This window comes from Danio rerio, chromosome 1, assembly GCF_049306965.1.
Source record: "Danio rerio strain Tuebingen ecotype United States chromosome 1, GRCz12tu, whole genome shotgun sequence".
Classification (NCBI taxonomy): Eukaryota; Metazoa; Chordata; class Actinopteri; order Cypriniformes; family Danionidae; genus Danio; species Danio rerio.
This window is the reverse complement of record NC_133176.1, coordinates 12,224,233-12,247,452: the sequence shown is the minus strand read 5'-3', so window position 1 is coordinate 12,247,452 and position 23,220 is coordinate 12,224,233. Positions and strand designations below refer to the sequence as shown.

Here is a 23,220-nt window from a genome sequence, read left to right as displayed (position 1 = left end):
ACAGTGAGTTCACTGTACTCAAATGGCCCCCACAGTCACCAGATATCAATCCAATCGAGCACCTTTGGGATGTGCTGGAACAGGAGATTCGCATTATGGATGTGCAGTCAACAAATCTGCAGCAACTGCGTGATGCTATCATGTAAATTTGGACCAAAATCTCTGACGAATATTTCCAGTATCTTGTTGAATCCATGCCACAAAGGATTAAGGCAGTTCTGAAGGCAAAATGAGGTCCAACCCGGTACTAGTAAGGTGTAATTAATAAAGTGGCCGATGAGTGTATTCTATATTTTTAATGAGGAAAATAAACATGCGTTATGCATGAAACCAAAGAAGTTTGCGGGTTTGCAGTATACAACATACTTTGTAGAAATTCTGTGAATTAAACTCCTTAGCCCCCCAAAAATAACGCTAATCAAAAGGACATAGAACAAAAACAATAGAATGGGAAAAGCTTCGTTATGGATGTACGGATGTGAAATTGGCACTTGTGTGACTTTGGTAAATCAAATATAATTGTTTGAAAACATTAATAGAGACATTTTTGAGGATTTATTGCAGTACTGTTTTATACAAGCCTACACAATAAAAACCTAGAAAGGGTTTTGCTATTTTGGTGAAAACTTTCAGTTTTTCATGGCAAGGTTGACATTTGCATAGAATTGCTCTTGTGCTGATGATGTTGCTGTGGTTGTTATTGTAGGGATGATGAGCATCTGCTGATCCAGCACTACTGCCAGAGTCTGAATCAAGGCTCTCCTCTCAGCCAGCCGCAGAGCCCCGCTCAGATCCTCATCTCAATGGAGACTGAAGAGAAGGGAGAGCTGGAGAGAGTGCTCAATGATCTGGAGCAGGAAAACAGGTTTGATTGCTTGACCACTTCCTTTACAATTACAGCGATTGGATTTTGAATGAAGGGAGCTTGCCTGCTTTCTGTCTGCATATGTCTGAGTTAGAGCTGAATTCTCGGAAAGCCTTATTTGCTTGCGTAGCAATTGAAAAAAGAAATTGCATCTTTTATTAAGTGTCATGCTGTAGGTCGCCAACTGAAAATGCTTTCAGCAAAATGCAAATACATACAATCTAATACAACCCAACTTATTTTGTCCACTTAAATTATAGATTCAGTTTAATGCTATACAGTTGTTTTTAGTTAATGTTATTAGCCCCATTAGAATTTATTTTTGATCGTCTACAAAACAAACCACTGTTGTGTTCAATGGCTTGCCTAGTTAATTTAATTAAACTAGTTAAACTTTTAAGCTGAATTCTAGTATCTTGCTAAATAACTACCCAGGTAGCAAATAATTCTGGCCCAGGTTTGGCATAAAGCTGGCACAGCAGGCATTCATTCGGCATTGGCATATAGCATGTGAGCCAAACATGGCTGGGTTTTGGCAGAGGTGGCACCGTCTTTAAGGCGACACACAAGGCTTGGGCCAGAAGTCAGATGTAGTATTTGGCCCAGATGTTGAATATGTGGACCACATGAGTTTGGCCTATCTTGACCCACATTTAAAATACATTTAAATTATTTTTGAGTGATGAAAGTAATTCAACCAATCAGCCTTCTTCGGGAAAAAGCATGCCCATAGTGCGTCTAAAGCACAATGCTTCATGGTTTTATAAATTTCACTGCAGTCGTGACACACCAACATATCTGGCCCAGTTCAGGCCCATGGGTTATTTCCTCGGCTGAGACTTGGGCCAAATATCTTCCATGTTATCGTCTGGAAGCCAGACTTGGTCCAGTCATGTACCAAAATTCACTGCAGCATGTTGGATGAGCAAAAGCTGATTGTGTGGGCCAGAGAAATATTGCTATGTGGGTAGTAACTTATTATGCATTGTCATCATGGCAAAGACACAAAAATAGTTATTAGTAATTAGTTATTAAAATTAAGGCAGCACAATATATCGTTTCAGCTTTGATAACGCAATGTCGAATGTGCAATAGTCACATTATAGAGTAATGATTATAACTAACCAGAAAACACAGTTCAGAACATGTGATTTGTGGAGTTGTTGCAAAGTTTATTAGGATATATTTTTTTAAGGCCTGCAACTGTTTGATTTCAAGTGAGTTTAAAGCCTTTGGGCACAAGAAATTACAAAGTTTACTGCTTTACCAAAGATAAAGTGTGTTAATTTAATACAGTAAAGAGTATGCAAAGTTTATTTCGTTTACATTTGATTATTGGAATGTCACAATACTGGAATTCGGGACCAATCGATACTGAAATAATAAAAAAAAAAAAAACGTCCATTTTCCGTGAACATTTGAGCGCGTTCTTAAACACTGCAGATCTGCCATTGTGTTCACCTCCCCTTACCTCTATTTACTGAGTGTAACCACAGATACAGGGACACTGGAGCATTTTAAAGCAGCGATTCATCAGCAGATCTCTAGTATGTCAGCTTATAGACAAACTAGCTGATTTTATTTCGTCTGTTTTATGCAGATGCACTCCCCTACAAATGATTTCAATCAATATAATGGCCCATTTCCACAGAGAGATACAGTACGGTACGGGTCACCTTTATCAAGCTTGCATTTCCACTGCCAAAAGGGTACTCTTTTGGTGGGTGTGGTGTATGATAGAAAGTTTCAGACCACGTCATTTTCACTCAACGAAATGTCAAAGCCGTAAGGGTCGTTCACATATCATACGAGAAGCACTTCACAAAACAGTTGCCTTACGCACATAAATACTTGTGTATAAATGTTTATTACTAACTTTTCTATGAACATGATCTGATTATGACTGCAGATCAATAACAGTGCAAAATAGCTTACTGTAATGTCTGCAAATATATAAAATAAATAAGTAAATGCAACATAAATGAAAACATACAGAGCCTTGCAGTCTCCGATATGTTATCAATTTCAGAAAAACTACACACAGCAAACATTTAGTTCTTATTTAGGTTTAAAAACAACATGAAATATAGCCCACGGTCAGTGCAAACCTCTCATCTGTATACTTAATCTTCACTAGCACTTGTAACCTCTCTAAGAAAGTAATTCCGTCATTCAGAGTTTATAATAGTCTAAAAGGCAATAATAATAGTTAAACATTGCAGTTTGTTTACATTTGCTGAAAAAAAAAATGTGCACCTTTTTCCGGCTTCTCCTTTGTTTTTTTTCACGCGTCACTCTCGTCTCGTTTCTCAAATCATCGGGTTTCAATAGCACGTCAATAATCAAGCACACGTTATTATCATTAGCTCGAGAAGTTTGTTATTTCAAATATAGAAGCGCACGCGAGCGCAAACAAGAAAGTGAAACCGCTCGCGCTTTAGACTGTCTCGTAAAAAACTACAGCATAGGGTAAAATCTGCTCTTCTTCTGGGTTTTGTGGCTGTTTATCAAGACAACGACAAGGTTTGTTTCAGCTCGGGTCGACCGTGACTCGTTATTATATGTATATATTATTATGGTGTAATCCTTAGGCTGTGTATTTGAAACAAAGCGGTTCCTTTGTTTTTATTCTGGCTTGTTACACGAGCGAATGACGCATCTCTGTAAACCAATAGCAATCAGCTCCGCCTTTTGGTACCCTTGGTACCCTTTGCAAAGGTTGACTAAAAAGTGGTACGGTTCGCTTTTAGGCACCCTTTGACAGTGGAAATGGCCATAAAAGCCTACATAAAAGGGCCATAACATTAGCAACTCTTTCCAAAATAGGGTCATCTTGTAAAATCATTTCGCAATATATGTCGCAGTCATTGTCCGTTTTTTTTTTATATCGTGCAGCCCTAATTAAAAGTATTGTTTAAAATGTGTTGGAAAATAATCTGTCCATTAAACAGCACTTGGGCAATGTTTAAAAACGAATGTAAAATTTGTAGGATGGCTGATAATTTACCCTTCAACTGTATATCTTATATATATATTCTTCAGCTGCATTTTATCATATGAAGTCTCAGTATTTGTCTGTGCTTTGGATCAGTGGTTCTCTGATATTTCAAACTAAGTGTCTTGAATCAGACCATTCAAGTACTACCTAGCACACGACTCATCCCACACTGCTGAGTCAAGCACGTGGGCTACACATCGGAGTCTAATATTACTCATAGCCAGCTATATTAAAATCATGAATAGATGAGAAAAAGACTTCAGAGATTACGAGCAATAATAGCGTGGTCATACGGCATGCTGGAGATTGTTTATACTGAGATTACGAGCTATAATAAAGCGTTCATGCAGGCAATGTAGTTGTATAGACTGAGATTAGGAACTATACTAACAAGTTCATGCGGGCATTGTAGTTGGAGATTACAAGTGATAGTGACATCTTCATGTAATTTTAAAGATTATAAGCAATAATAGCGCACCATAGTTTCTATAGATTGAGATTATGAGTGATAATAGCGTGTTTATGTAGCGCACCATACTTTGTCTAGACAGAAATTAATTCATTCAATATCCTTTAGCTCATTTCCTTTATTCATCAGGGGTTGCCACAGCAGAATGAACCGCCAACTTATCCATCATATTGTTTTACATAGCGCATGCCCTTTCAGCTGCAACCTAGTACTTGGAATAGACAGAAATTATGAGTGATAATAATGTGTTCATGCAGCGCACAGTTGTTTGAACTCATTATTATACTTTATTATCTTCATTTAGAGATAATGAACTATTATAACATGTTCATGCTGCATGCTGTGATTTGTATAGATGAATATTATGAGCTATAATAAAGTGTGCAGCATGCTGTGCTTTGTATTGATAGAGATTGAGCGATAATAACGTCGTCATGCTGCTTGCCATAGTTTGCATAGACAGACTTCAAGCGATAATAACGTGTTCTTGCAAAGCACCGCAATTTGTACAGATGGAGATTACGAACGATAATAACATGTTCATGCATCGCACCATAGTTTGTAAACATAGTGATTACGAGCGATAATAACATCTTCATGCAAGCTTGCCGTAGTTTGTATAGATGGAGATTGAGTGATAATAACGTGTTCACGCAGCTCGCTGTAGTTCGAATAGATGGAGATTTAGCGATAATAACGTGTTCACGCAGCTCACCGTAGTTTGAATAGATGGAGATTGAGCGATAAGAGCTTGTTCATGCAGTGCATCGTAGTTTGCATAGACGGTGATTATGAGCAATAATAACATCTTCATGCTGTTCTCCATAGTTTGTAAACAGAGATTACGAGCGATAATAACGTGTTTGAGGTTATGGGTGTGTTTGTGTTCTACGCCTCCTTTTTCAAATGGTACATTTTCATATGACTGAACTCGTACGAAAAAGCCACTAAACTGACAAAACGTAAAATAGTAAATTTACTCGTGAGCTTATCTCAGTGTGTAGTGCTTCCCACAGGTTTGAAATATACTTGCAGTGTTAGCCGGATTTAAAAACACCATTGTCCCACAGAACATAAATAGTCAACTACATGCGACAAACAAAAAATAATGTGATTTTTAACTTGATTTTAATTTATTATTACACTGTTATACACCTTTTCTTTTCAATGGGTTAAAGTTATTTTTAAAAAGGCTGTTGAAATAATAGAAATTCACTATTTCTTTTACTTTTACGCTATTTAGGAGCCATGTGCACACACTGACAGGTAAAGGGTGCTCTCTCTCTCTCTCTCTCTCTCTCTCTCTCTCTCTCTCTCTCTCTTTCTCTCTTTCTAAAGTTGCTATATTGGAATAACATTTACAGTATTGTCAAAGTATTTTAGATATGTATATTAGATATGTATAAAGTATGTAATATATTAACATCATTAAATTAGTAAAATATACATCAAATGAGAAATAAATATAAAAAAATTAATAAAAATAAAAATAGACATTATTGATTACAAATTTTACTAATTACTAGAATAAAAAGTGTAGATAATTTAAATAAAGCGAATTAGTTGATTAGCCATTACTAATGGTGTACATATATTTTGCAGCCATTATGTGTCATTTTGTTCTTTCCAAGTATAAAGTTTATCTGAGTCAATTATTAAATAATCAATCATTTAATGTTTCTTTCACGGCTGTGCACGCGCATTCAGCTGCGAAATGGTAGTGCAAAAAAATGCATACAAATAATGGCAACTTTAGAAAGCGAAAGTAAAATCCTGAATCCTGGACATTTTAGGAGATTGGGAAACTACAGTCAGATGCATTTTGCCGGAAAAGGCACGTCTCTGGGTCTGCAGAGCATGTGAGAGTTCCTGTGTGAGTGACAGACACACAAAACCAGCAGTAAGAAACGTGCCGAGCAAAAGAAGATTTTCCACTGGTTAATCTATCGCAAATGTTTAGTTTTCTCTGACGTAAACAAAAAAAAAAGTGTAAAAGGATGATAATAATAGTATTATTCATGTGTCACCACCAAATATACTTGAACGGCCCATCCAAGTCTATGTGTGGGAAGGACTGGTGTGGTATGACAGGGTATAGATGACTGAGGTCTTTCCCTCTGTCAAACTGACGCTGATTCAGGCTTCTGGATCGGATGAAATTAAGTTTGCTATTGTGCCATCCAGTGGACACAATCTGAACAGCAGTATATTTTATTGAAAAATTGCAGATCACAGAACAATCTCGCGGGCCGCATTAAATTAGTTTGCGGGCCTGATCCGGCCCACGGGCCGTTCGTTTGACACTCCTGGTATAGACCGGAATTATGAGCGATAATAACATCTTTATGCTGTTCACCATAGTCACAAAGAGATTACGAGCGATAACATTGTGTTCATGCCGCGTGCTGCAGTTTGTGTAGATGGAGATCATAAGCAATAACATGTTCATGCAGCGCACTGTAGTTAATGTAGACTGATATTACGAGCGATAATAGTGTTCATGCAGCACACTGTATATTGTATACATGGAGATTATGAGCAATAATAACTTATTCGTGTAGTATGGCACAGCTTGTATAATTGGAGATTACGAGCGTTAATAACCCGTTCATGCAACATGCCATAGTTTGTGTAGAAGGAGATTACGAGTGTTAATAAAGCATTCGTCCAGTGCACCATAGTTTGCACGGAGATTGAGAGCAATAATACAATAATACCACTTAATAAATGAAGCCTGTTTTCCACTCGTGAAAATTTCTAATGTGTTTACAGGAAGCTGCAAGCGGAGTACGATCGTCTGAAAAAGGCACACGATCACAAGGGTCTGTCACCGTTGCCTTCACCTCCACAGATGCTTCCGGTGTCGCCTCAAAGTCCACGCGACGCAGAACTAATCGCAGAAGCCAAACTACTGCGGCAACACAAGGGACGATTGGAGGCAAGAATGCAAATCCTGGAGGATCACAACAAGCAGCTGGAATCGCAGCTTACACGCCTAAGACAGTTACTCGAGCAGGTGGGTGGCGCATATCCTTAAGATTTTAATCGTGTTTATGCTCTCTGGCAATGAATAACTACTTTTGGAAGCGACTGGAAAGGATTGAGAGTAAATGTCCATGGATTGCGCACCAAGGCATCTTTTAGCGGCGGAATGTGACACTTTTTACGTGCTTCCTTTTAACTGTTGATAGAAGAGATGAAATATTTGAAATGATATATTTTTATGTCAATATTTGCCTTTCAATGTTTGTCATATTTGTAGTTATATATAAATCCTTAACAATGGTTGCAGTTTTATGAATATTTTTCAGTATATCTTAATTAAGTTTATACTGTGTGTTCTGGCATTACTTTGTCTATGATCTGTAAAAGACACATGTAATGTTTTTTTGGAAATTGTCCAAAATGAGGTGTTAAGAGAGGTTTTTTTTTTTCTGGGTGTGTGTGTGTGTGCTGTTTCAGAAGTCTGAAATTGCAGAATAATCTTAGTGCTAAGTTTTGATGCTGTCAGGATGAATATAAAACATGTTTTGTATGATCATAAGCTGGTATATATGCAACTACATGTGCATTTTGTGTAGCTGCAGTTTCCAGGAATTTGTTAAATGGAACAGTCTAAGATCTATTTTGACATAAAGCCTTTCGAAAATGTTACATCTGTTTAAAGATGAATCGGTATATTCTGCAAACTTGACTAACATTTGGGTTCAGTTTAGTAGATTACCATGTTTTGAGTTTGAAAATAGCATTTTTTGTGTCTTAAACCAAAGACTTGGAAATATAAAATGAATTATTGATGGTTATTGTTTTCTTTTGAATGCAGACATCTCTGTTAGCTGTCCTTGCTGGACACTTGTTGCCATTCACTGTTCTGTATGTTCATTAATTCTCAGAATCAGTTCATTTCATTGCACAACACTGTGCAGGCAAACTTTGACTAACTAAGTCATAAACAACAAAACTGATGCATTTTATGAACTCCAAAAAAAGTGTTGTACTCTGGTCATTCAAGGGTTTGGCTTTGTTCAGTCATTCTTTTAAGTTTATGATCATTTTTTCTGTATTTATTTTAAAGATTGTTTAAAAAATATGTTTGTAGTGTACTAATGTGCTTCATTTTATTCAAATATTCTAATCAGGTGCATACACTATAGCCTGTAAAAGAATATTAGGGGTGTGTGATATCAAAGACTATAGAATGCTCAAGACGTGTCACTCGTATAGTTTTGAATAGGGAAATGTGTAACGGTCAATGTGGCGAATGAAGCCCCGCCTTCTAGCACAGGAGCCAATCATTGATTACGATATACTGGTGATTTTACAGGGGAGGGGCTCGGAACAGATGTGAGTTTTGCAGATTATTGTTGATTCGAACGTTTAGAAATGAAACTAAAGAGACGGTTGTAAGATTTTATTGGCGATTCCTAATATGAAATTTTATTGTAATCTTGACAAGCAGTTTTATAAAATTTGATGTTTCCCTATTCAAAACTGCCCGAGAGGCATTTCAAAGATGGCCGCCAAGTGAAATTACTTTCCTTAAAGGGACTTTGGTGATACTGAGGAAAAAAGGGTTTTGCACAATATACATATATATATATATATATATATATATATATATATATATATATATATATATATATATATACACACACACACACACACACACACACACACACACACACACACACACACACAGTATATATATTTCTATAACAGTAATTAAACACAATTTATAAACAACCTATTAGTGCTGCTTTATTGATTTCTCATGAATACATAAGTAAATATGACATATTTATCTAGAGGGAAGTCCCTAACTTATTGAATAATGCATTAAATCATTGATTCCAATGTTTCGTTCAAACAGTCGATTTATTTAGATGCAACTTTATAAATGCACTATTGAATCATTGACTGTTCATAAACAGATTTATTTAGGAACAAAACATTGCAGTGTTTCTTTCTTCCGCCATTCATTCACATCTGCAGCTGACGTCAGAACAGCAGAAATCATTGCTACATCACCAACATCACTTTAGAGCTAATATTTGAATAATTCTTTAGCGTAATGTCTGAAGTGATGACAAAACAGGTGATTTTTGACAAGATGCACAAATGTTATTCAGCAACTGTGTTAGGAATTAATTTCAGTTTCGAATTATTGAAAAACAAAACATTCAGTTGTGTAAAATTGAACTTTCTCAGTATTCACTTTTTGTTTGTTAAACTCCTGAATAAAGTCAATATCACATCTGTGATCACAACCAGATATTAATGAAAACAACTCTTGTTTGTGTGTAAAACAAGTAACAGCGTGGAGGCTTAATCGTGTAAATAAAAAAGAAAATCAAACATGCAGTCAAAAAAATCCTTTTGTATGAGGAACTAATTTCTTCAGCCCTTCATTCACATCTGCAGCTGACGTCAGAACAGCAGAAATCATTGCTACATTACCAACACCACTTTAGAGCTAGTATTTGAATAATTCTTTAGCGTAATGTCTGAAGTGAGGACAAAACGGGATTTTGCTCACATTTTTGGATTATTAGGCTGGACGGCGTGACATGCCATCAGTCTACAGAGATTTCCCAGTATATCTCTTTTGCAATCGGGAGATCACAATAATTAACCCCTAAAAGGCCAAAGCAAAACAAACACTACAAGATTACTATGGTATAAATCCAGCAATACAACATGTAAGAAGAGAGAGATCGACTTAGATTGTCACTTATTGTTTTATAACTATTTAACCAGCTGTAGTTTGAAACTTACTAAATTTTTCTCCTCTAAGGACTTATTTTGCAGTATCTTTCGCCATCTTGCGGCGGAACGTCAACCATCTTTGCTCTGCTTAGTATGACAGGCTGATGGTGTCGACGAGCTGACTCTCCGAAATTATAAATATTTAAACCAGGCACTATCCTTATAAATTAACTGCATAGTTGCAATCTAAACAACTACATTCTCACCTAAAAAAAGCCTCAAAAGTACATTATGTTGTCCAAAAGCTACAATATTTGTCAAACTGTAGTGAGTCGCTTTGTCCCTCTTTAGTCTTAGTGTGGGCGGAGTAATACACAAGGGTGAAGAGGCTATAAGAGTGCTGATAATGCTTTAATGTTTCAGGGCTAGATTTGAGAATCAGACAGAACTTGTATGAATATAGATACATACATAAAAGATATAACAGTTAAGTAATTTTAAGTAAAAGCAGTTGTTGTTTTGCAAAGTGAGTGATACTTATGTCAGCTCACGTAACATTATCACACACCCCTACTAGACACATGGTTGAATTTTCATCTTTCTGGTTTGCCCCAAAACAAGCATGATGGTATTTACTTTGAGGTTACTCGTAACTGTGTCCTTATTAAAGCTGAGGAGGAATGCCAGATCTTTTTTAGTGGCTAAAAGAATGTTTTGAGGGGCCTGTCGCTCTTCCTCAAGCAACCAATTTCTCTCTGTAATTGGTTTGTAGAGTTTGTTTGATGTCGACTTCTCCTTCTGCTCGAATAGAGGGGAAATTAGATATTCTGTCTGCATCATATCTTGATGAATCAAGTGTAATTTCTCGATGCATAACCTAAAAAAAACAGTAGTCGGCCGGTGGTCGCTGCCAAATGGAGTGTATATCAGATTTGTTCTTCGACGAAACAGCTTCACGTGTTCACAGCGGACACTTTGAACTAAAATCTCGGTAGACTCCTGCATCACATCTTCCTTCCAGTGGCTAAAGCTTGAAGAACCAGATTAAACGAACTTGCGGATAAATTAGCTCATTTTCTTCAAAGCCAATGGATTATTGGCTTCATTTCTCTGATGTTGTTTTTTTTTTTTTTTGTGTGTGTGTTTGTTTATAACCGTCCGAATAGATTTTTTTCATTACATCTATCAATGTATGTTGTTTTAGTTGCATTAATTACTTCAGTTTTTATCTCTGTTGTTTGCCAATAAACATGTTCTTATATTTAACGTATGCTCATGTGTTTGGCTTGGATTACCAGAATCATCATTCTTTATGCATGAAGGGCTGTCTGGTCTGGTGTTATGAATTGTTAATGGTCGAGGGTTTAAACACACTCATTAAAACACATCTGTAGTGAGGTTTCAGTAACTTGAAACAGTTGTGACAAACCATTTCATCATCAAAACCTTTTAGATACTGGTCAATTAAATTAATTGTACTCGGTGTTACTTATAGTAATACACGAGGCAAAGAAGAACATGGAGTTTGTGGTTGACATTGTAACAATAAACAGACCCCCTAGTTTTTTTAAACTTTGCGATCTCTGAGTCCAACATAAAATCAACAAAAAGTCGCAATTTTTTTTGAGATTCTGCAAAATTCTTAATTTATGCACAAAATAATGGAAAAAAATCAATAATCTCGTAATCATCCCATTCCAAACCATATAATTAAATTAGATTTATTTCAGTTTGCAATTTAATAGTTTTAATTGTTTTGCAAACGCAGCAATTGTGATGTATTTGAGTGTCTCTCAAAAAATAACGTCTCTCCTGCGCCCTCACAATCCTAGCATTACATAATAGTGGGTGGTAATTTTGCAGCCTGTGCAGCAAGCATTCGCGGATGAAGCACAAGTGATTTACATGTGTTCACCGCAAAGAAGCGATCAGACATCCTGTGGCGCAAATCGAGTTAATAACATGACAGAATTTAGGGGTTTTTGCGTTTGACAAACTTCAGATGGCAAATGAAAGTGGGAGCAAACATCTAACAAATGGAGCAATGGAACAGACAGAAAAACAAGCAGCTTACAATGATGGAGATTGGAAGGATGACAGCCGCTGGATGTGACCGAATTGAAGGATTTAATTTTTGTTTTACATGGAAGGCTGGTATTATGATGTGTGCCAAATCGATAAATTATTTTGCTTAACTCTTTCCCTGCCGTTGATGAGAAAAAATGCTCCCATTGATGAATTTAACGGCAATCTTTGTTTTAGGTGAATTACGGTAGGGAAAGCCCTAATGCATTCGGCTAGGACATATGTAGAGAGGTACGTAATGTCAGATGCTCTGTGGAGTGAAATCTGAGAGAGAAAGTAAGATTGTTGTACAACCTTCCTTTGGCTTAATCCCTACCGTTTTAGATCTGTTTTAGATCTTGTCTTGACAAGAAACCAAAGTGAAGAAGCTTTACTTTTATGATTTGTGCCATTGTCATTATAGACTACCTAATATGGTAAATTATACAGTTGCAATCAAAATTATTAAACCCCCTGAATTATTCTGATTGCAACTGTATATTATTTTATATATATACTTTTCTAATTTCTGGAAATTACCACCACAAAGTCAGTGATTTTTATTAGTAAAATCAAAGAAAATGGTAAAAAACTTGGGGGTCTGAATAAAATAAAATATTAAGACAATATATATTTCTATAGCTTAATTTTAATTTGGGGTCAGTGAGAGTTTTGTATTTCTTTGTATTCATTTCGTAAAGTTGATTCTTTTATTCAGCTTGGGTGTTTTAAATTTGTTCACAGTTTATGACTTATTGATCAAATAATAATTAATATTAATTATATTCTTTTGAACTTTCTATTCATCAAATAATCCTGAAAATTTAATCAAGGTGTCCACACAGTAGCACTCTTCAGTTAAATGTTTTCAGAATGCAGCTTGGTGAACATAAAAGAACATTAGATGTACATTAAACAACATTTTAAGAATCTTACCACCCAAAATGTTTAAAGTTGAATTAATATACTTAATAATATATTTAATATAATGATTTTAAAATGCGAGGACCTTTAAATTCAGTGATTAGATTACTGAAAGCCATGTTCAACCTTGACAGCAGTATAGTATATTAAGGTATAGGACACTTTTCATGCTTCCTTTTTCTGGGTCTTATGACGTTTGTGAATGTTTTTGAACACTTTATTAACTGTCAGGTTTTATTTTAGGCTAATATATATATATATATATATATATATATATATGTATTGCATCACATCCCCTATTTTATGTGTATCTTTGTGATATTGTTTTGGCTTGATGATCTTCTTTCTAAAACTCGAATGATGCAAAAACACAGCAACTTTTGAGAGCTCGGGCTCTTGTATTATAAAGGAATTATTCATGCTTTGAGAAAGTCCAATTTTGTGAGAATTTGAAAACAAAAGGAATAAAAGAACACAACATTTTCAATTTGAACATTTATAAATGAATGTGTTTGAAATGACTCTGGAAATCCAGAAGTACAGCCCAGTGCTGATGTTTGCGTCCAGTCCCCTGCCTAATCTATATGGTTCCTCTCTACCTATGTCCTAGCCACAGACTGAGTCCAAGGTGAATGGCACTGCCCTGTCCTCACCCTCCACTGCCTCTCCGAGATCTGACACCAGCCTGGCCTCACTGCGTGTGGCCGCAAGCCAAACCACAGAGACCATGGGTAAATGTCCCTGACAACTTCAGTTTAACCCTAACCCTTTAGCATTGATTATTCTAAGTTTAACTTTACCCCTTCAGCATTGACCATTCTTAGTTTAACCCTAACCCTTCAGCATTGACCATTCTTAGTTTAACCCTAACCCTTCAGCATTGACCATTCTTAGTTTAACCCTAACCCTTCAGCATTGACCATTCTTAGTTTAACTTTAACCCTTCAGCATTGACCATTCTTAGTTTAACTTTAACCCTTCAGCATTGACCATTCAGTTTAACCCTAACCCTTCAGCATTGACCATTCTTAGTTTAACCCGTCAGCATTGACCATTCAGTTTAACTTTACTCCTTCAGCATTGACCATTCAGTTTAACTTTACTCCTTCAGCATTAACCATTCTTAGTTTAACTTTAACCCTTCAGTATTGACCATTCAGTTTAACCTTAACCCTTCAGCATTGACCATTCTTAGTTTAACCCGTCAGCATTGACCATTCAGTTTAACTTTACTCCTTCAGCATTAACCATTCTTAGTTTAACTTTAACCCTTCAGTATTGACCATTCAGTTTAACCTTAACCCTTCAGCATTGACCATTCTTAGTTTAACCCGTCAGCATTGACCATTCAGTTTAACTTTACTCCTTCGGCTTTAACCATTCTTAGTTTAACTTCAACCCTTCAGCATTGAACAATCAGTTTAACTTTATCCCTTCAGCATAGACCATCTATAGTTTAACTTTACCCTTGTAAATGTTCCTGACGACTTCAGTTTAACCCTAACCCTTTAGCATTGACCATTCTTAATTTAACTTTAACCCTTCAGTATTGAACATTCAGTTTAACCCTAACCCTTCAGCATTGACCAATCATAGTTTAACTTTAACCCTTCAGCATTGACCAATCATAGTTTAAATTAACCCCTTTAGTATAGACCCTTTACAGTTTATCTTTACCACTTTAGCAATGACCACTCATCGTTAACTTGACCCTTTAACCTTCAGCATTGACCATCCACAGTTTAACTTTACTCCTTCACGATTGAACATTCTTAGTTTAACTTTAAAACTTCAGCATTGACCACTAATAGTTAACTTTAACCCTTCAGCATTGACCACTCATAGTTAACTTTAACCCTTCAGCATTGAACATTCATAGTTTAACCCTAACCCTTCAGCATTGACCACTCATAGTATTACCCTTCAGCATTGAACATTCATAGTTTAACTTTAACCCTTCAGCATTGACCATTCGTAGTTAACGTTAACCCTTCAGCATTGACCACTCATAGTTTAGCTTTATCCCCTCAGCATTGACCACTCATAGTTTAACCCTAACCTTTTTCTTTATCATTGGTTATTTGTAAACTTTAACCTTAAACTTTCAGTATTGATTATTCAGAAAGTTTAACTCTAACCCTTCAGCTTTCATTATTCATAAACTTTAACCCTAACTTTTCAGCATTGATTGTTCATGAAATTTAAAGTGGCTGTATGTACATTTTGACTCTTTTAAAGCATCAAAATACTATAACATGTTTACAGAAATTTAAGAAGCAAACATACTTTCTTATAACTTAAAAATAGTTTTTTTTTTCCCTTTGAAAATGTATCAATGTCTGTGTTTGTTTTGGTCTTTGTAACTCTGCCCACTGCCAATTTAACCAGTTATATTACAGCACCCTGGGTTTTGCATTGGCGTATATCAGTGTATTTCATTTCAGTCATTAAGGAATCCTTAATGCATGTGGTTGCGGCCAAAATAAACCATATGCATTATTTAGAATTTCGACTGTCAATCTTGATCATTGCTTCCGAGGCGCGCGCTCAGCAGTCGCATTTTTAAAAAAAACTATAGCGTTTCATACGGAAACTACATACCAAAATTTTTTTATTTTCAATATTGACAATGGTGTTCGATCAATAAATACTGATATTGATTTTATCGCCCAGGCCTAGGATCACATGATCTTTATTGATACTTATTTTGGCAGTTGCTCACAAAAGTCCCTCTTTATTTGCACAAAGTAGGGGTTGAACAGCTTTCGATTTTTGGAAGTCGACTTATATGTTATCAAAGTCGAGTTAACGTTGACTAGTCACTGGTGACATTATTAATAAAAAAAAAGAAGCAGATGTTTTGCAGCGTGCCACAATTTGCTATTTATTAAATATATACACATATATACACAAGCAACATTACCAATGACTAACTTTAGTGCAAAACAAATGCAGTCAACGCTGTTTATTATGTTAATAATGCTATTAGCACTGGCTAGTTTAACTGCTAAAGAAATGCAGTCAACACATTGATCACTGCACGTACTACTAAAAATGTAGCAATAACAGATATTTTAATGCTGAAGAAATGAATACGGTGTCAACACACAGATTCATATGAAGTTATTTCATAACAAAATAACGCACAAAAGACTAAGGCTATAAACCTTAAACTGTCAGAGTCCTGCTCAGATGCATATTTTATCATTATCAAGGTCAGATTAACATAAGGGCCAGGTCCCACAGAAGAAAGAGGCCCTTGATTGGCTAAAGAATTAATTTGCACTATGACGCGGGAAACGCCTCTTTGCCTTTTGCTTTCTGTCATCGATAATGTGAAGTATTCCTTTCGGTTCGCTGCTGTACAAAAACAGTGACACCTGTGCTAAACTGGGGCTCGGAGTGGCTGTAGCTCACTCAGAATACCGAATAGCCCTGTTTTAGTCACTCATAAGGGTGATCAGATGCCCCATTTTTCCCAGGACAGTCCCTTATTTCAGCACTACCGCGAGAACCGTCCAGTTAAAGGTAGGCTAACCAAACTCGTCAAAGAACAAAACATACCATTTAAATAGCCTTTAATATTGATTAACTTGTACATGTAGTAACAGAAGCTGAGATAGGCGGAGTCATGCTGAATGGACTCTTAACTGAGGCTTAGTCTCGGAAAACCGGCGCGCACTGCACAATCCTTTAATCACACAGTATAACAGAGACGGTATGCGAACAAATCATATAGCCTGCACAAGCAATTTTAAAAATGTCCATCGTTGTGGATTATGTATTTCAAGTAAATACACTTGGTTATGCTTTACAGTAAGTCTAACTGAACCATTTAGAAAGCAAACTTTTTTAATGAATCTTTACTTTTCTCCTTTTATGAAAACAACAGTATTAATATAGAGCAATGAAATATTGGCACTGGCTTTCATCATACAATATATCTAATGTAAAAAGAAATATATATACATATATAAATAAGGATGCTAGCCTTCTGTAACTGAGAAGACCTAAACATTTTGGATATTAGGAGCATGGATTTTAAGGATATTATATCATTAGGGATTTATGGTCAGCTAATGTTCTAAAGAAACGTTTTAAAGGTAAACCCCTATTTAAAGTATTTATTATAAATCCCTAATTTAGGAAGTAACGCAATGTTTTTTGTTTTGCTGATTTTTGCAGCCTGTTAGAACTTTTATATTATGTCATTATTTAATTTTGTATAGCCTACTTGCAGGCCTATTTTAATAAAATGGAGGGAAAAAAAAAAAAATATATATATATATATATATACACACACACACACACACACACACACACACACACACACATACATACATATATATATATATATATATATATATATATATATATATATATATATACACACACACACACACACACACACACACACACACACACACACATATATATATATATATATATATATATATATATATATATATATATATATATATATATATATATATATATATATATATAATCAAATATAAATCAAATGGTGAAAAATGTATAATAAAATTAATAACAATATTAATCAGTAAATTAGTAAATATATACTTTTGTGAGGTAAATAAATGAAAGTGGCCCCTTGGATTAGCTATAGCCCTAGGGCCCAATGTATTCTTAATCCAGCCCTGACTATTATGATATACAGTAGTGCCTGCTAGAAAGCTGCTTAAATCCTGCTCAAGGGGGGAGTTTTTTATGGTTACTGGCTCATCATCGTTATCAGAAGTCACTATAGCTTGTTGTTTTGTCAGTTCATGTCGCTAGTAGCATGAATGGTGCTTGAACATGAAAGTAGAACAAGAACTAAAAATGATAGACTTAACTTTATCCTAACTATAGACTTCACTTATTTTACAATTGCTGTAGGTTTGTGACAGTTTCTCTCTCTTTTTTGGCCTTTAAACCAAACTACAAAGTTTAAATTCTGCCTGACTAGTTCACCTCAACATGTCCCATAATGTTGATGATTTAGGTCAGTAGGCAGGGTAGGTGGTTTGTGGCTGTGAAAGCATTCGAGCACACGAGCATCTGCACAACATAAGCAAACGGACTGTATGTGATTTGACTGCCTTTGGCAATAGTCAAAAGTAAGCAAGCTCAAACCCTTTCAGACCCATTTTCACCTTTATTTAGTGGTGTCCTTTTGTGATCGGATTGACATCCTAAAACAAAGAGCAACGTTTTTCAAAAGAAAGAGTTGATTTTGAACTTTGTCATCAGTAATTCCGGTTTAAAGTCCTGCAAAAACCCACAAAGATGCATAATGGAAGACATTGACATGCACATTGACCAATCACAGGCTGGTACATCTGATCAATCAGAGCAGAGCAGTTTGAAGAGACTATGATTGAACAAAGCATTTTTAGCACACTGAAAAATAAGCTAAAGCTGAAATATATGTGTTGGATTCCTGTAAATCTGTCTTGAGCACTTAAAAATATAATATTCAAGTTAATAAATATAATCAGACTGTTCAATTTTGATGTTTTTTAGTTATTGAAAGAAAACAGTCACTAATACAGTCCCCTTCATCTGATCAATGTTTAAAAAATGAACTCATTTATTTCTTAATTTGACTCATTATCTGGCATGTATTGTCTTTGATAACTGTAGTTACATTGTACTGTAAGACTTGGCTTGAAGCCCAGGTTGGTTTCAGCAAAAGATTTTCACAACCGATAAAAAAGAGGCAATGTTCTTATCTGTGCCAAACAAAAGGGAACACAGGGAGCTTTTATTCATGTGTAGATACAAAAGAACTGTTTGTTTGCCCCAAACTGTTGGCCAACATCTTATTTGTTGTCTCGACTTGTGAGGAAAACACAAAGTCTCGGTGAGGTTTCAACAAAATGCTGCGTCCTTCACAATCTTCACAACAAACACCAATCTTTTTTTCATCAAGTGCAGTTTGATGTTTATGATTTAGGTTTTGTTTTGATTTTCTATATACTTTATCGCTGACTCAAAGTATTACTAAAAATAAATTAAATATGAACTGTATTTATGTATTATGGATATTTGGAAATGTATGTTCATATTTATACGACATAACTACTTTTATACTTCTTTAGGTTTCTCGACAAAAGAAGGAAAAGCTCAAGACGAATTTTTTATTTATTTTTATTTTGTAAAAATCGCCAAACAAGTGTATTTATTTCATTATTTCGCCACAAATTTCTTAGTATTTTTCTTTTGCCTCTCTGATAAAAATATCCCTTTGGCCAGAGTTCTGCTAGAATGTAATATTATTTTTTATTGAGCAAAGCTTGAATGCTTCTTTTTTCCATCTCATTACTTCTCATTTCACATCGAGTTGGCTTCAAAGCCAGAAACTACATTTAAAATCAAGGGTTTTAATTAAAACCCGCAGTTACAGCATTCTGAATCAACGTTATGCAGCAGAATGAGAGAGAAGTTCAACATAATTCAAAGATCACTTGTTAGCTTTGCAACATTGAATATTTGAACTGTGTCAAGATGTTTTGGCTTTTATTTAAGAACAAAGTCCTGGAATCATTTTAAATAATGTTCGAAATTGTTACATTTAATTCTATTTGTTGCAGTGATTATATGATTTGAAATAGCATGTTGGAATGGCCATATATTTACCGGTGGTCTGAGAGCATCGGAGCCCTGCTGTCCTCAACACGACCTTCAGGATTATCCTCTAAATCAATAACAGCGTCTCTGTTTGAACATGAGGTTTCATGGCGGGCAGGACAACTTCCAGTGGCTTTTAAGGTCAGTTCTCAGTTGAAATTGTGCCACTTGTGTGTGTTTCAGGTGATGATGAGCTGTCCAGTCCCACCCAGGATGCAAGCACTGGATTAGAAGACGTCATCGAGCAGCTCAACAACTCCTTCCCTCACAGCCAAGGTGAGAAAAAGAGACTCAAAAAGTCTCCAGCTTTGACCACTTATGTTATTTAATTTAGACCCTTTGATTTCATTATTCTATACACTACCTGACAAAAGTTTTGTCGCCTATCCTAAGTTTGAAGAATAACAAATAATAATTTGACTTCCAGTTGATCATTTGGTATCAGAAGTGGCAGATATGAAAGGTAAAGGCCTCTAGATTACGCTTTTTTTAGCAAAATAAAACATTGATTTTTAATTATTTAATTAGGACAGTGAGCTCCCATGGACTCCCCTGAGCTTGAACAACTGCATCCATACATCTCTGCAATGGCTCAAATAGCTCATTATTAAAGTCATCTGGAATGGCAAAGAAAGCGTTCTTGCAGGACTCCCAGAGTTCATCAAGATTCTTTGGATTCATCATCAATGCCTCCTCCCTAATCTTACCCCAGACATGCTCAACTGGGCTGGCCAATCCTGGAGCACCTTGGCCTTCTTTGCTTTCAGGAACTTTGATGTGAAGGCTAAAGTATGAGAAGGAGCGCTATCCTGCTGAAGAATTTGCCCTCTTCTGTGGTTTGTAATGAAATGGGCAGCACAAATGTCTTTATAACTCACACTGTTGGCTGATGCCATCCACTCTGCAGATCTCTTGTATGCCCCTATACAGAATGTAACCATGATTTTTCCTTTACCAAGTTTGACTGATTTCGGTGTGAATCTTGGCTCCATGCTGGTTCTAATAGGTCTTCTGCAGTATTTGTGAGGATTGGGATGCATTTTAACAGATAATTCCTCTGAAAAATCTACTTCAGCCACTTTTCCAAATGGTCACCTAGAAGTCAAGTTATTATTTGTTGCTCTTACAACAGCTCGACGACAAGACTTTTGTCAAGTTGTGTATGTCTACCTTGCGAAAGTGTCCGTTGTGATCCACAAGGACTACTAATCGAGCAAACATATGTTAGAGTTACAGTTTTCAGCTGTAACTTCGCCTCCTTCTTGATGCGATAGCCAGATTTCCATCCTAAGCAAATCGTTTCAAAATTCACGGATGGATGGATAGTAATTAATTTAATTTAAAATAATTTTTTATTTAACATTACCATTTTCCTCAGACTCCTGTCTGTAAGTTCAGTAATTTAACTTTTTTGACTTATAAAATGAGGAAATATTATTTTTATTCCCTTTAAAGATCAACCAACAGCAGACAACTGTCTACATTGTTTTTTTATTTTGTTTTTTTACTCAAGAAGCTATTTTACTCTGATATACACTCACTGGCCACTTTAATACACTCACCATTGCAGCCTCACTTTCCTGTTCTTAGCTGACAGGAGTGGCACCCGGTTTGGTCTTCTGCTGCTGTAGCCCATCCGAGTCAAGGTTGGATGTGTTGTGCTTTTAGAGATGCTCTTCTGCAGACCTCGGTTGTAACGAGTGGTTATTTGAGTTTCTGTTGCCTTTCTATTAGCTGGAACAGTCTGGCCATTCTCCTCTGACATCAAAAAGGCATTTGCACCCACAGAACTGCCGCTCACTGGATATTTACTGTTTTTCTGACCATTCTCTGTAAACCCTAGAGATGGTTGTGCGTGAAAATCCCAGTGGATCAGCAGTTTCTGAAAGTCTGGCACCAACAACTATGCCACGTTTAAAGTCACTTAAATCCCCTTTCTTCCCCATTCTGATGCTCGGTTTGAACTGCAGCAGATCATCTTGACCATGTCTACATGCCTAAATGCATTTAGTTGCTGCCATGTGGACAGGTGTACCTAATAAAGTGGCCGGTAAGTGTATGTCACAATCGGAAGGAAAGGTTTATCACAGCATCCATTTCATTTTAAACAGCACTTGTTCATTTTGACCCACTGCTTTTCTACTCTGCATGAATAAACCTCTAAACGACTCTTTGTTTGTTATTTTTCCTACTTTGAAATGGATAATGGGACGTTATAAAACTTAAAAAAGTAAAACTGCAGCTGTAATAACAAACATGATTTGCTAATGTTGATGTACATATTTTATCTGTTTCTCTTTTTGACTAACTGCCTTTCTGCTCCTACTTCACTGATTTTTCTTATTTCCCCTTTTCCTCTGTCTAAGGAGGCGGACGGCTAAATCCATGAGAGGTTAGTATTGTAACTAACCTTTCAGTCTTCTCACTCGTCTTTTCAGCCTTTCTTGTCTATTTAAACTGTGATTTCAGGAAGCTTTTTAAAGAGTATTATTAAAAATGTATGTTTTCAGTTAGCAAAACTGAATTTTTAGCATCATTACTTCAGTCTTTAGTGTCACATGATACTTTGGAGCTCATGAAACACTTCTGATTCTTATCAGTGGGTTTGTATTTTTTTTTAAATACGTTACATTTATTAACCAATTACACATTCAGTTATTGCATTTACAATAAATTATTTATAATGCCTTAAACTTTTTTGTTTGAAAGTCAAACAACCCTGGATAATAATGTATGAACATTTTCACAAAAAAAATAAGATGCAAAAAAAAATAATACTTATGTATTGAAAATTACAAATACATTATTAATAATTAAGTACCAGTGATAACTTATAGAAAAAGTAACACTTTAGAACATTCTCAAACTTTTTTCATCAAGTACCACCTCAGAAAAAAATTGTCTCTACAAGTACCACCAAAATGAGCAGTATTGAAATACAGTAGCGTAGTAGGCTCAGTAAAGCAGCTACAACTCTGCAAAGATAAAAAACGTGGCAGATTACCTCAGAAATATAGGCTATATGGCATATTATATACATCATTTTTGATCAATTTTGAAATTGATCAACACGTACCATAGTTTAAGAACCACTGCTTTAGAACAATGGTCCAATAGGTAATGTTAGTTAATGTATTAACTAACTGTAAGTATGAATAATCATAATTCAACATTAGTTTATGCCTGCTAAAATCTAAAGTTGTTTCCTTTAAAATTAGTTAATCCACAGTGAGTTAAAATGAACTTATTTAACGTTATTTAACCTTAATTGCATTAACTAATGGTAACAAAGATAAATAAATACCGTAATAAATGTATTATAAATAGTTTGTTAATGTTAGTAAATACATTAACTAATGGACCATTATTTTACAATAGTGTTACCATAGAAACTCAGCATGTTAGAATAATTTGTTTTGGATCACGTGACTCTTAGAAATATGTAATGATGCTTAAAAATCTAATGAAAAAGACATTTCTTTTAGAACTATATTAAAATACTTATTTTAAATTGTAATAATATTTTTAAAATATTGCTGTAATTTTATTTTTTCAATT

General features: G+C 35.5%; 1 protein-coding gene across 19 annotated transcripts in view; it reads left to right on the top strand.

Annotated features, from left to right (window-relative positions):
• The window catches only part of dmd (dystrophin), a 251,520-nt gene that overhangs the window by 225,298 nt on the left and 3,002 nt on the right, over positions 1–23,220 (top strand). For 5 of the 19 annotated variants that reach the window (XM_073949245.1, XM_021475867.3, XM_073949247.1 and 2 more), the window contains 5 exons: positions 707–865; positions 7,105–7,348; positions 13,637–13,757; positions 19,846–19,938; positions 22,029–22,054. In XM_073949245.1, the coding sequence (XP_073805346.1) occupies positions 707–865; positions 7,105–7,348; positions 13,637–13,757; positions 19,846–19,938; positions 22,029–22,051 (640 nt within the window). In that variant the 3' untranslated portion in view covers positions 22,052–22,054. 19 annotated transcript variants of the gene reach the window in all.